General features: G+C 39.5%; 1 protein-coding gene and 1 pseudogene across 1 annotated transcript in view; both read right to left on the bottom strand.

Moving 5' to 3' along the window:
- LOC123638753 (rho GTPase-activating protein 20-like) overlaps window positions 1-2,008 on the bottom strand; it is a 30,776-nt gene extending 28,768 nt beyond the window's left edge. The window contains exon 1 of the mRNA XM_045552582.1: window positions 1,529-2,008. Coding sequence (XP_045408538.1) covers window positions 1,529-2,008 — 480 coding nt within the window. The remainder of the gene's footprint in view (window positions 1-1,528) is intronic.
- A 10,875-nt stretch (window positions 2,009-12,883) lies between these two features.
- On the bottom strand, window positions 12,884-13,607 carry LOC123638101 (annotated as a pseudogene).
- Window positions 13,608-13,754: the final 147 nt, after the last annotated feature.

Below are 13,754 nucleotides of genomic sequence, written 5' to 3'. Positions count from 1 at the left end.
ATAATGTGTCCAGCGCTATGCTCAAGGCTGGATGTGGATTCTCTTATTTATACCCCAAAGTGTCATCAGAGCAGGCACTATCCTAATTCATAGGCAGGAGACATTCCAAACTAGCCTTCAACGAAAGACAAGTAAAGGGGAGGAAAAAACAGGTAAAGCAAAGACACAAACACGAGTTCTCACATAAAAAATTAATGAACCTTTACATTTGTTTTAAATTTAAATATTCACACATTTGGGAATCCCTCCTTCCAAATAGATTTTTTTTTTGCTATAACTTAAAAAAGAATAGTTTTCTTTTTGTAGGTGGTGTATAAATATAATTCAGACTGTTTCCAATGACCTAAAATTTGCGGTGAAGGTGAAATTAGGTTGTATTCAACTTGAATAATCCAGATAATTACTCTCTAAATTCAGTCTTATATAATTAACACCTCTAAAAACAGCCACTAGAGATACCTGATTAAACTAACACCATAGTCACAAACAGCCATGAGTGGAGTTTAGGCTGTCTCACCGAAGCCATTCTTTCTGCTGTAGCCTCTTACCTTATTCTGGCCAGAGGTTTCACCCACTGTCTAGGAGTCTAGGCCAGCCATGCATGGAAAGTGGATGTTGGTATCCATAGGAACCACATAAAACTAACTAGCTGGCTCAGTGTCACTATTCCATTACATGATTTATAAAGGCAGTGCTTTATTTTATTTTTTTTTTATTTCAAGATACTTTATTTTTAAAACAGGTCACTCACAACACTAAGCTTTTGGCCCACTCAGTCATCGTACAAGCTATAAATCCATGCTCAGCAGCTGAGGGGCACTATTTGGTAGCATGTCTGAAAAGTGAATAAAAATCCATATAAAACACATATTCAAATAGTTTCCATAGGATATAAGGGCCACCACGACCACAAGGAAAAAAATATGGCCACATATCAGAATGTCTTATGCTGGGAAGTGGGGAGGTATAGGGACATGGCTCAAAACACCAAAATCAAGTCCCAAGAGAGGTGAACAATCCAAGTGCACTAGGTTAGCCAATCCTTCCAAAGAAACCTGACTGAGATTGGAATCTTCCCACCACTCTGTGGCTGTGTTTACCCCAAGGGAACTCTACCAGTTGTTGCTGCATCCCTCCTCCCCGTTTTGACAGGGAACAAGGGAGCTGCCCCCAATGTCATGCCAACACCAGGATCCCTCTCCAGCCAGATGAGTGCCCAGGGCCAGAGGAGGAGCTCAGGGCGAGGGCATCCCAGCCCCTACCCCTGCCTTCGCTCTCCCCACCACAGCACAGTAACCCCTGCCAGCCTGGAACTAGATTGAATCAAATCTCTGTGTTCCCATGGTGACCACAGTTAGCATCCCTTGTCCGCACTGCCAACCCTGACCACCACCTCCAAGACCCAGAGTCATGGGACCTCCGGGCAGGGCGCGGGAACCCCACCCACCACCCCCCAAAATTAACCTGGAGCAGCCATGCCTCAGGCCAGGCGAGGGGGCTGACCCCGGGCTGCAGCCCAGCCGCCCACCTGCATCAGTGCGGGCCGCTGCCGGCCCTGAGGACTTCTGAGCTGGCCCTGCCAAGGGGCAGTGGCGCCCAGGCCACCTCGGGGATCCGAGGGCTGAGCACACGGATGGATCAGGTTTCCCGCTCCAGCCCAGGCTCCCCCCGGAAGGGAGGAACTGGGCTGCGGATCCCGCGGCTGATGGAAGTCGGCTGGGAGGCTGCAGGGTCTTTTTCCAGAAGAAAGAGAACAATCCAAACTCTCTGTAGGAAGAACTCCAGGTAACTGGAGAAGTACCGGAGCCACGCGGGAAACCGTGGCGCCACCGCAGACAAGTGCGGGAGAATGGGCGACGCTGCCACCGGGAGCAGTAACCTTAAACCCCACGTCCTTTGCCTCCAGCGCGTGGCTGTGGCGAGCGTGGGGGCCGCGGCGGCGGAGGGCACGCGCCCAGCTCAACGGTCTCACCTCCCAGATGCGGGTGCCTCCTGCCATCCGAGACATTCTGGCGCGGGGGCCGTGGCCGCCGCGCTCAGAAAGGGAGAGGAGCTCCGCATGCAGGCAGCGCCCTCCCTTGGGGCCCTGCGTCTGGTCCCGCGCACTGCGCCGCCCGTTAGAGACAGTAACAGCCGCATTCCCCAGTCAGCCCCTCGGCGCCCCGCCCCCCTCGGCGCCCCGCCCCCCTCGGCGCCCCGCCCCCCTCGGCGCCCCGCCCCCCTCGGCGCCCCGCCCCCCTCGGCGCCCCGCCCCCCTCGGCGCCCCGCCCCCCTCGGCGCCCCGCCCCCCTGCAGCCTTCTTGCCTCTGCGCTCAGCGCTGAGGTCCGAGTCTGCTAGCTGCCCGACCATTTCCGCGCGGCGCCCGCTGTGGAAGGCGCCGCTGGGTCTTGTGCATTGGCGGAGAGACGGCGAGGGCGCTCGCCCTGAGTGGAGGAGTTGCAGGATCCCTGAGTCGCTTTCAGTAGACTGCAGAGGGGAGCCCCCCAACCCACCTCAGGTCCCCAGGCTGGGGATAGAGTTGCTCATTTAAGTGTTTTCACTGTAAAGATGTGGAAGCCCACAGTATCTCCTGACCTTTTGTGCAATCCTGAATGCTGGCCTGTCCAGGTAACCTTGGTTGGCTTATGCAGCCGCCAGGCAGCAAACCCTGCACACGTTTGCACCAACACAAATGTGGTAATAATTGATTTCAGAGTGCAGCAGCAAGGGTTATCAGTCATTTGCACTTACTGAAGTAGTATATCTGAGAAATGCATTTTCATGATCACCATAATTAACTTAAATATAAATCACTAATGCTTATTTCATTTAAAAATTCCTTAAAATAAAATGTATCCTTTGAAGCAAAAATTAGAACCACATAATAAGGAGTGTATAACATGGTGGAATAAAATACATGACAATGATGGCAAAAAGGGTGGAAAAAGAAATGAAAGTACACTCTTTATATCTTGCCTGGAGTGTTACAATATTATTTCAAGATAGATTTTGATAAAATACAGTTACATATTGTCAATGCTATTAGCGACCGCCAACAAAATGAGATATAGTTAATAAGCCAACAGAGAATATGAAAGAGAATATTAAAAAGTACTGAAATAATACAAAAGAAGGCAGGAAAAGAGGGGAGAAACGTAACAAACACCAGACCAGAGGAGATGAGTAGAAAACTAGTAGCAAGAGTGTAGGCTTGACTCGATAATTACTTTGAATATAGTCTAAACATGCCAATTAGAAACAGAAAAAGTTACACTGGTTAAAAAAATATCAAAACCCAACTTTATGCAGTTTAAATAAATCACACTTTAAATATAAGTTGGATTAAAAAAAAGGATGGGAAAATATTCACCCTACAAGAACTTAATCATGAGAAACCTTGAATAGCTATATTAATTTCTGACACAGTAGACTTCAGGATTTGGAATATTAGAAAGATCATTAGAGATTTTTTAAACACATAACAATTCTAAATGTGTACCCAATTAATAACAGAACTTTAAATTCATAAATGAAACATTGATGCCCTTGGGGAAAGAGGATCTACGATGCAGTTGGTGCAGTTTTATGGCTTGTCCCTATGTATACATTCATGTATCTATGTAAACATAACATAGGCATATAGATTAAAAGGAAACCTCAAAAGGTACAAAAAGATTCGTCTCATTTTCAATTAAAAAGATGCTGTATCCGCATCAAATAATTAACAATTTCTTCATTTAAAAAATTGACAGAATTGAAAAAAGATATAGAAAAATTGACAACTCAGGTTGGAGATGTCAACACGCCTCTTTTAGTAAATGATAGACCAAGCAGACAGAAAATTGTTACAAACATAAAATACTTATATAACATTAACAACTTACATGAACAAAATGACATTTATAGAACATCTCACTCAACAATAGAATACAGATTGTTTTTTAAATATACATGGAAAATTCACCAAGATAGACTATATGTTGGGACATTAAACAAGTTTCAATAATTTTAGAAACATTGAAAACACAGAATATGTTCTCAGACTACTGTGGAATTAAATGAGAAATGGAAAACAGATCTCTGCCAAGTCTCCAAATATTTGGAAATTGAACTACACACTTCTAAATAAACCAATTGTTGAGAAAGAAATCATGGTGGAAATTGGAAAATATTTTTTAAGTGAATAAAAATGAAAAAAAAATGCTGAGCATTATATGATTTAGGTAAAGCAGTTTTTGGAGAAAAATTTATAATTTTAAATGCTCATATTAGAGAAGAGAGGTTTAAAAATCAATAAACAATGATTCTTACCCTAAAAGCCTAGAAATAGAAGGCAAAACTGAACCAAAAGTAAGTAGAAGTAATACAGATGAAGTATAAATGAATGAAATAGAACATTAACAATTAATAGAAAATAAAAACACAATCTGACTCTTTTAAGAGATCAATAAAATTAATTAAATTTTAGCTAAGCTGATCAAGAAAAAGATCTGTAACAGAAATTAATAATATCAAGAATAAAAGAGGGTCAATCACTACAGGTCTTATAGACATTAAAAAATAATAGAGGAATATTATAACTAACTTTATGACAATAAAGTTGACAACTTGGAGGAACTGGAAAATTCTTTAAAAGACACAAATTAGTAAAATTTACAAAAGATGAAGTAGAAACTTTGGACAGTTCTTAATTATTAAAGAGATGGAATTTTTTTCATAAAATGCTGCACAAAGGAATTTCCAGGCTAGGAGGCCTTCAATCTTAAATTCTTCCAAACATTTAAGGTAAAAATATAGATAAACAGTAATATCAAAGATAAAAGTAATATGCACTCTTGGAGTTCAAGGCTATATTTAAAGTCATTTTCAGCTCTGCTTTTTTTCCTTTGAATGCACAGAAACAGTAGTTACCCTTATTCTTGAAATTCTTTTTTTCTTGGCCTATGTATTTACTAAATGAATATTTACTAAAGTCAAATTTTATGCCTATGTACATCTGCAAGTGTGGTATTAATATCCCTGGTTTTCAGATAGGGACACCGTGTCTCAAGGATTGATGTTAACCACCTTCCCCAAATTCACACACCTAATGAATTATAGAGTTGGCATTTGATTCCAGGTCTTTTTGTCTCTAAATCATGCTCTCAGCTGTTACAACTGGCTTTTTGGACATTTCTGTAGGTCAGTTTTCTTCTCTCATTTTCTAATTGTGGGTATTTTTGGAAAGGTTTAATTCTTAGCCCTAGACTATTCTGTCTTCAAATATTTCTGTGTGTAACAATTCATCATTCTTCTGTGATCACTTATATTTAGCTGATTATGCAGTTTTTATTTTGACTCCTTTTCTTCCAAGCTCTAATCCTGCATTGCCAGTTTTTTTTTAACTTCTCATTTCCTTTTGAATGTTTCTGACAGCATTTCATCATCTAAACGAAAATCCAGTTCCTCATCCTCCCAATTCCTTATTTGTTCCTTTTTGACATTCTACTCAAAGTTCCCTGGCCTCAAAATTTTAGTAAGATTTAATTTGTGCTTCTTTCCTCTCTATCCTTCTCCTTCAAACCATAGAGATATTAAATCCTCTTCTTTCATGATGTTATCTCTTGACATTGTTCTTGCTTTATTATTTCTACAACTTGTGAAACCTTCTTAATTCATCTTCCTGCCTTCGGTCTCCCTCTGTTTTAGCTGACCCTGTAGTCTAAAGCATCCCTTTCATCCAAGGCCATAGATTTGAAAAATAATGATAACATCATACTTTTTATGCCTTCTATGTTGTATGTTCTATGTACCAGAAACTGCATCATGTGTGACTATTACCTCCATTTTAAGATAAGTCATTTGAAGCTCAGAAGAGGTTAAACAAAATTTCTGAGACCACACCACTAGTAAATGGCAGAGCCAGTAATTGTAGAGGATAGTTTAATCCCAAAGTTGATGCTCTGAATACGCACAGAGAGCATAGAGAGTATCATTTAACTGGGATATATTTCATAGTGAAAGGGGTTGCTACTAATAATTCTTCTAGGATAAGAGATGTAGAATGAGACCATTCCAAACAAACCAGGACTTCTAATACCACATTAATAGTACTCTCTAATCTTTCTCCAATAGAGATGGGAAGGTTTGGGCAGATGTCTGTTTTTGAGACAAAGAAGATATATTAATCTTTGTACTTGTTGAGTTGAAGGTGACAACAGGGCATTCTACTGGAACATTTTAGGTGAGATGTCATATATGCAGGGCAGGTAATTAACAGAACAATTAAATAAATTTAGGAACTAAAAATGTAGAGAATGTTTCTAAGGTCATGAGATGAGATTGCTAAAAATGTAAGAAAGAAGAGACACAGATGATTAAGAATGGAACACTGGAAATTTTGAAACAAAATATGAGTAAAGAGGATAGAGAGACAGGATAGGAGATTCCTCTGTTAGACTGTAAACCCCTTTAGGAAATCAATCATTTCTTCTGAATCCCCTTACTTAGCATTTTAATATGCCAAATATACATATGCAAAACTAATTTAACATTAACTATAACATAGACCATATGACCTCTGGTAGATGAATTTAATTTCATACCCATCCTTATGGACTAACTGAAGTCATTTCAAATGAAGAAATTTTAGCTGCCGTTTTTTCTGTCTGCACAGACTTTCTTACTCTTTTTGTTAAAACGGTGGCTTGTTCTTGCATTTTTCTTATGTAGAGTGAAAGGTACTGCCTTCCCCACCACTTGGGTACAGTTTGATGGTCTACCAGACATTTGAGGGTTAATGTATGTGCCATATGTACAAAGACACTGTATTGTATATGCATTTGCCACATGAGTGTATTATAATCTATGTCTCCCATATATTTTAATGTTAGCAATAAATAAAACAAGAAAGCCATTATACAGAGATTCAAGTTTTGGAAGAAGAGACAGTTTTGCATCAGAAATAACTTAACCAAGAATATTTATTTCTATGCTTCTGTCTGCTTATATTGGAGCAAGTCAACAGTGAAAATGATTGAAATAAAACCCTGATGCATTCAAAATGACATTCCTATGGAAACCATCTCTGAAGTGACAGAAACCTCAGAATAATTTTCTCTGGTGTCACGTCATTCATATAAGAACCTTCTAAAGCTCCTAAAAGAAAGTGAACATTTAATGAACCCCTAGGTCCTCTTTGCCTTTGGATCTCAAGAAGAGCTTGCCTCATAGGGCTTATTTTAATTTTTTGGTAATGGGTTGTTTTTTTTCTATTTCTTAAGTGTGCATACTGGGATTTAGAACAGGGCTTGGGATCCTTTAGCATTACTCTGGGACATGGACAGTTGTGAGTGTAAATTGACCACTGAGACGTCATCATTGCTGAGACTTAGCTGAGGGTGACCAAGCTCTCACCAAGGTATGTGCACGTCCTCATAAACATGCACTGTGCAGTGGTTTTAGTTGGACTTGCCTGGAAGAAGATGGACTTCTGCCTTGTGTTATGATTTTGAAAATTCTCCAAGAGTACTCTAGCCCTGAACTTGACCAAAAACTTATATAACCAACCTACTAAATGAGGCTTGAATTCTATCAAAGAGAGATTTATTTCTTGGCTATGAAATCTGCTATTCTTAACATATAAAAGTCCATGGTAAGGAGTGTAGAATGCAAGTTGCTACACAAAGCTTTATTCGTCTTTATATCAGCCTCAGTCAGTAACCTACATTATGTAATATGTGATTGTCTAAATCCTCAGCAAGTTCTCTTGCCCCTCTATCCTGTTACTATGATCAGAATTTTCTCCCTTAAACCCAGTAATTTGGTTTAAGGTATTGCATTGAAAGTGCAGGATGAAAATGTGATGCCTTGTAAGGGTGCTGCATTAAGCCATGAATGTCCAGTGTTTTAGTGGAGTAATTGACTTTATCAAGCACATGCTTTTAAAGTCTCTTCTGAGCATTGCTCAAACATCAGCTTACTCTATTTAAAATTGAAATCTGTACCTCTGCCTTTTCTACCCCTCCCTTGTTTTCCTTTTCTTCATAGCACTTTTCATGTTACATGTTTTCCTTCTTTCTTTTATGTATCTTCTGCCTTCCCCCACTTGAATGAAAACTGCATGCAAGCATAAATTGTGTTTGTTTTCTAAGTTTTTTTCCACTGAGGATTAGCGAGAACTCAGAAGAGTTTTTGGAGCATAGTAGATGCTCAATATATAATTGTCATGGGAATGTCATTCTTGTTCACATCTTTCTTCAATTTCTTATTATCTGACATAGTGACTGTAGAATCTGTTCTCTGGCCTTCAGATCTGATAAAAGTTGATATTAGTAATCTGGCAAGTATTTGTTTTTAATTGTTGACCTTAAACTACATGAATAGATAGTGGAGGAAAATACAAGAAGGTTTTCTTTATTTTTGAGCCTGGAGAAATTCAAATAGTTCTTGGTATATATTGGATGTGAGTGAAATAATGAATCTCCTCCTTTGAAGTTCAGTTCCCCCTAATGTGACCTTTCCTAGCTCTAACACTTTTTATCATCCTTTACAATTACTTGTTTTTATCAATATCAAGAGTCTCATGAGATCCTTGTAAGTAAAAATACTGCTTCAGAAAACTCATTATCACTTACAGGGAGGTAGTGTAGCCAGTGATTAAGACCATGAATTTTGAAGCTGGACAGACCAAGGTTTGACTCAAGATTCTGGAATCTATTAGCTGTGTGTGCTCCTCATTTTAAATGTGGAGATTAACAGGGATAATTTATAGGGGTTGTTGTAAGTAATACATGAGTCATTTGCACATTGCTGTTGGATCCTTGCTATCCCTATGAGGGTGCTGGGTCAGATATAGTGTTTGGCACACAGTAAGTGCTCAATACAAGGTAGGAAAATATTTTTTTCCCACAGTGTTTTACTCTTAATCATGCTTAAAAAGATGTAACCTGAATGAAAGAGTAGGTCATTAAAAGCCACATAAAACATCAACGGTGTAAACAAACATTTCTTTTTCCTTAGGGAAGATGGTGTCTGGGCAGTGGCCCTAAGAGAGCCTCTATAACTAGCTCACTGAGGTCTCTAATCCAGAATGAGACTCTTTCGTCTCCTGTTACCTATAGTGCTAGGAAAGGATACTGTCTCATCCCTAGGACAGTGGCCTCCCGGCAAAGCCACAACCAGAGGTCACGTTTTTTCAGCTCAGCAAGACAATGATGATAACCTAGATATTTTGATTCTCCAAGTGTAGAAGCAGAAGCAGAGGGGTCTGAGCTCCAAGCTATCACCTTTTCAGCAGGGCCCTGAAAGAGATGGCTGAGAACCAGCAGAGACAGCACTGTGGCTCCAAGCTGAAGGGGGTGAGTAGCTGCCTGTCCCACTGGGTGCTGCAGCAGAGTGGCTAAAAGTTGAACCCAGGGGAGCCAGCCCGCCTGAGTCCACCTGCTGCTGCAACTCGGTAGCTTTGGGACTTTGTACAAGTTGCTTAGCCCAGTGTCCTCATCTGTAGAATGGGGGTAGTTGTAATGCCCCATGGCATTTAGAATAATTCTTATTCCATAGTTAGTGCTCAGTAAATGTTTTTTTCTTTTCCTTCCCACCCCCTTAACTCCCTTAGCTTCCACTAACTTTCATGGCACGTAGTCTCTCTCTCTCTCTCTCTCTCTCCCCACCCCCCCTACCCCTTATAGACCCTCCTAGAGGAGAATGACTTCTGAGAACTCCTTTTCTGTGACAGAGTTTATTCTCTCAGGCTTAATCGACCAGCCAGAAAACCAGCTCTCCCTCTTCTTCCTGTTTCTAGGTTTCTATGTGGTCACCATGATGGGGAATAGCCTTTAGAAATTGTGAGAGGGGAAAATATACAATGGCAGCCAATGGATACATGTATTGAAAATAAATGCTGTTCTGAATACTGCTTTTCACAGTTTGTTTTCTATCAACTTCTGTAGCATCAAACTATATTTCCTTTATAGTTCTAACCATGTTTTGTTAGCTCTAGTAGACCACTAGACACAGTTTATCTTGAATAAAAATTATTTGTCTGCCACCACTAATAGATCAGGAGCTCCTGGAGAGCTTTCACCTTTGTATTCCTGGTGTTTGACAGTTTGTGTTTTGAATTCATTCAATATTTGATGTTCTGCATATTGCAGTGTAAAACAAGCTGTAGTAGTTCTCATTTTACAAGACATAAAGGTTGGGTTTTTTTCTCTTTGCAAAATGCAGTATGACAAAGATGCTCAAATTACTTAATATAAACATTTAAGAAATAATTAAAATGCTTATAAAATACCTGCAATGTCTACCCTTGCATTTAATATTAAGTTTCTTTTGATTTTAAATTTTCAGAAAGTCAGCATAAACCATGAGCATATATTTTATTTTTGTGAATTGAGAGCTTGAATTCATTATAAATCATTTTAAAGTTGTATATCTTAAGGTATAAATGGAATATATGAAAGTGTTTGTTAACTTCTGTTTGTTAGCAACCAACAATCAACTCCACTGAACTTTGGCAATGTGTTAGGTGAGTGAAATTTATCTTAGAAGTTGTTTTGAAACCAAAAGTAGATTTTGAAATGTTAACAAATGGTAAGCCTATTGCTTTTCTCACTCCCAAGAGAAGTTGTGCAGAGGAACAGAGAGCAAGAGACTTTACTGAGGGTAAATAAAAATGGAGAAAGTAATTAAATGAGTGTTAGAACAGTAATAGATGTTCTATTAATACTGGGAGCAATTTCCAAGGGATATCCCTCCAGGGCAAAGGTAAGCTGCTTGCTTTAAAATGTATGTTTTACTTCACTGAGTAGAAGGAAATTATTTTGAAAACCTATCCCAGAAGTCTCAACACTTCTCAATTCATCATCCAAGATATTGACAATTCTATTTATTTTAGCTAAATCTAAGTCTTACGCTTCTTCAAAAGTAAATCTACTAATATACCATGTGGAGACTCAGAGTTACATTGAAATCACCCTTTATAAAATTAATAAGGGGCCATAAAGCAGAACTGTGGTAGGGGCCTGAACTCTGCAAAGATAGAGGCATAGTTAAAAAATATATATATTTTATGCTTCCCAATCCTGTGAGTTCATCCCCAGCCAGTCAGCAGACCGAATTCCCTAGCCTTTTGTCCACCAAACTATCTTTAAGAACCCCTGGGCTCACCAGAAAGTATCTCAGGAATGGAAAAACAAATACTACATGTTCTCACTTATAAGTGGGAGCTAACAATGGATAAATATATATATACATATATATATAGTCATAAATTAGTGAAAGGGAAATAGAAAACTAAGATGGGGAGAGTGGGAGGGGAGTAAGGGATAAAAATCTACCTATAGGATACAATGTACACTATTCTGGTGACCAGGACACTGAAAGCCCTGGCTTCAGCATGATACAATTCATCCATGTAACAAAAATCACCTGTACCCCCTGAGTTAAAAAAAACCTGGCCCCCAAATTCTTGGCGAGATGGATTTGAGAAATTTATCCCATCTCCTTGCATGGTGCCCTGCAATATTAAATTCTTTCTTCACTATAACCTCTGCAGTCTCAGTGCATTGGCTTCCTCTTGAGCAAGCAGCAGGCAATGAACCTGGTTGGGTGGTAACAATGTTGACAGAATAAGATAATATAAAAAAATTAAATGGCAGTCAATATGTGTTTTTTTTTTTTTAAGGAAATGCCATGATGAATACTGCCTGTTATCATTTGGCCTCTGTTAAAACGCTAGCATTTTCTCCTGGTATACTACCTCTTTCTCAGCCCCTAACCATATCTTTTCCCCCTAATATGCCCAAGATCTCTTATCTTTGTGTCTTTGCTTCATATCTTCCCCTTCTTTGGAACATTTTTTCCTTCATCTTGGGGTACCTGAAAAAAAAAGTAAAACTGCTCTGAATGTAAATTTCTCATACATGAGGCTGCAGAGGATTTCCTCAGGAAAAAAATAATAACTAACGAACAATAAAGGAAAATGATCCACTACAAGTGGGAAGAAGTATATACAAAAAAAAAAACGAGCCTTAGGACCTCGATAATTTCTGTTCATAGAATATTGATAAAAGACTGTTGTGGAGTATGAAGTTTCCTTCCCTTGTTGCTCTTGAGGTTTCCTTCCATGTGGAGGGATGTTAGTGCAATCTACTGGCCATTATCTGCTTGGGGATAACTTTTTCCTTATTTTCCTTTTCCTTTTAGAAAGCCAGCCTGCCTACAGGAACCCTGTCCTCTGTTATGAGCCTTTATCCTGAACATCAGGCCCTGACACTGTTAGGGAAAGGTGAACCTGGCAACCAGATCAGTGACTGTTTAATCAGGTATTAGAAAGTCTATTTGTTTTAATATATAATAGTGTCTTTTCTTCCAAGCTTTTTCTGTCTCCTTTTTTTTTTTAAGAGCAGTTGAATGATTTGGGGTGTTGGTTTATACAATACAGAGAACATAAGGGAAGAGTACAAAATGGCCCTTAACACCAATGCCAGTACCTATCTCATTATTGTTATAACTAAAGATATTATTAATTTTTGTATTATTTGCTTTTCTTTAGAACATAAATCAAAGGCATTAACTTGAACATGAAATATATGCATAATACTTACACAACCTTATACAAAATACTTTTCATAAGTAACATTACATTTTAAAATATTAGAGACTGAATATTGTGCTGATTTGTATGTTGACTTAATGGAGCAGGAAGAGAACATTCAACTAGGGAGGGTTATATGATAATAAAGCTCTTAAAGTTCAAAATGACTTCCTCTCCCTTTGTACTTACTGCTGGCTACACAATTTCCTGAGAGGATTCGTCACCAGAAAAATGTCAGTCATAGCTTAAATAACTTACTTTGGAAGGAACTAATGACAAAGGAAATTGGAAGGTGAGATTTCATCTTTGATTCCAAATAAGTGGTCTTAACTTTTCTTCTTACCAAAAAAGTTTAAATCATTTTATTATAAATATATCTAAACCATTCATTTTTGCAGCTTTCAGGTAAAGTCCAGCACTTTGTTTATACAAACTTTATGATAAGATGCCAGTAGAGATCATCTAATCTTAAATTGTGACATCATCCATTCAAGTCCTTGGCACAATCCTTTGCCAGTAAGAGCACAGCATGCCTGGATAGGCCACTGGTGATCTTTGATAGAAGTTAGCTTCAAAAGCTGGGAGATTTCTACTAGTCATGCATTCTTTAATGTCTTGTTTAGTAGCAAAAATCAGCAATCCAGGTTTCCTTAGGTCCACATGTGCTAATATTTCTTAGAGTTCTTCTCTAGTTACAGAAATCCTTTCTCTGTGTGGTCCACAACAAATATTACAGACTTCGTGTTAGTAAAGTGTTCCAGGAAGAACGAAGAGATTCTTGGCCACCAATATCCCACATTAGGAAATGTGTATTATTAATTACTATCTCTTCTACATTACTTCCTCTTGTAGGGGATGTATGTACAACTTCATTCACAGACAACTGGTAAAAGTTTTGTAGTTTTCCCTGCATTATCCAGCCCAACAGTAACTTTTTGCTCCTGCTCACTGAAGTCTCCATATCCTGGAGAAGAGAATTCCCATTGTGGGAGAGTGGACCCCTCTCCAGCAACTGGAGCTCTAGGGCCATCCCTTGGCTCAGGGTAAGGGGGAGGAGAGAGACGCGCTGGAGCCTGGGCCTCTGCTGCTACTCCCGCCGGCCGCCGGCCGCGAAGCCCAGGCCGCCCTGCCGCGCGCGACGCCGGCTCCTGCGGCCCCGGCACTGGCCTGGCTCCCTGCGTCGCCGCCGCCGCCGCG

This window comes from Lemur catta, chromosome 5 (assembly GCF_020740605.2).
Source record: "Lemur catta isolate mLemCat1 chromosome 5, mLemCat1.pri, whole genome shotgun sequence".
NCBI lineage: Eukaryota > Metazoa > Chordata > Mammalia > Primates > Lemuridae > Lemur > Lemur catta.
The sequence above is the reverse complement of the archived record's forward strand: the minus strand, read 5'-3'. Positions and strand labels throughout refer to the sequence as shown.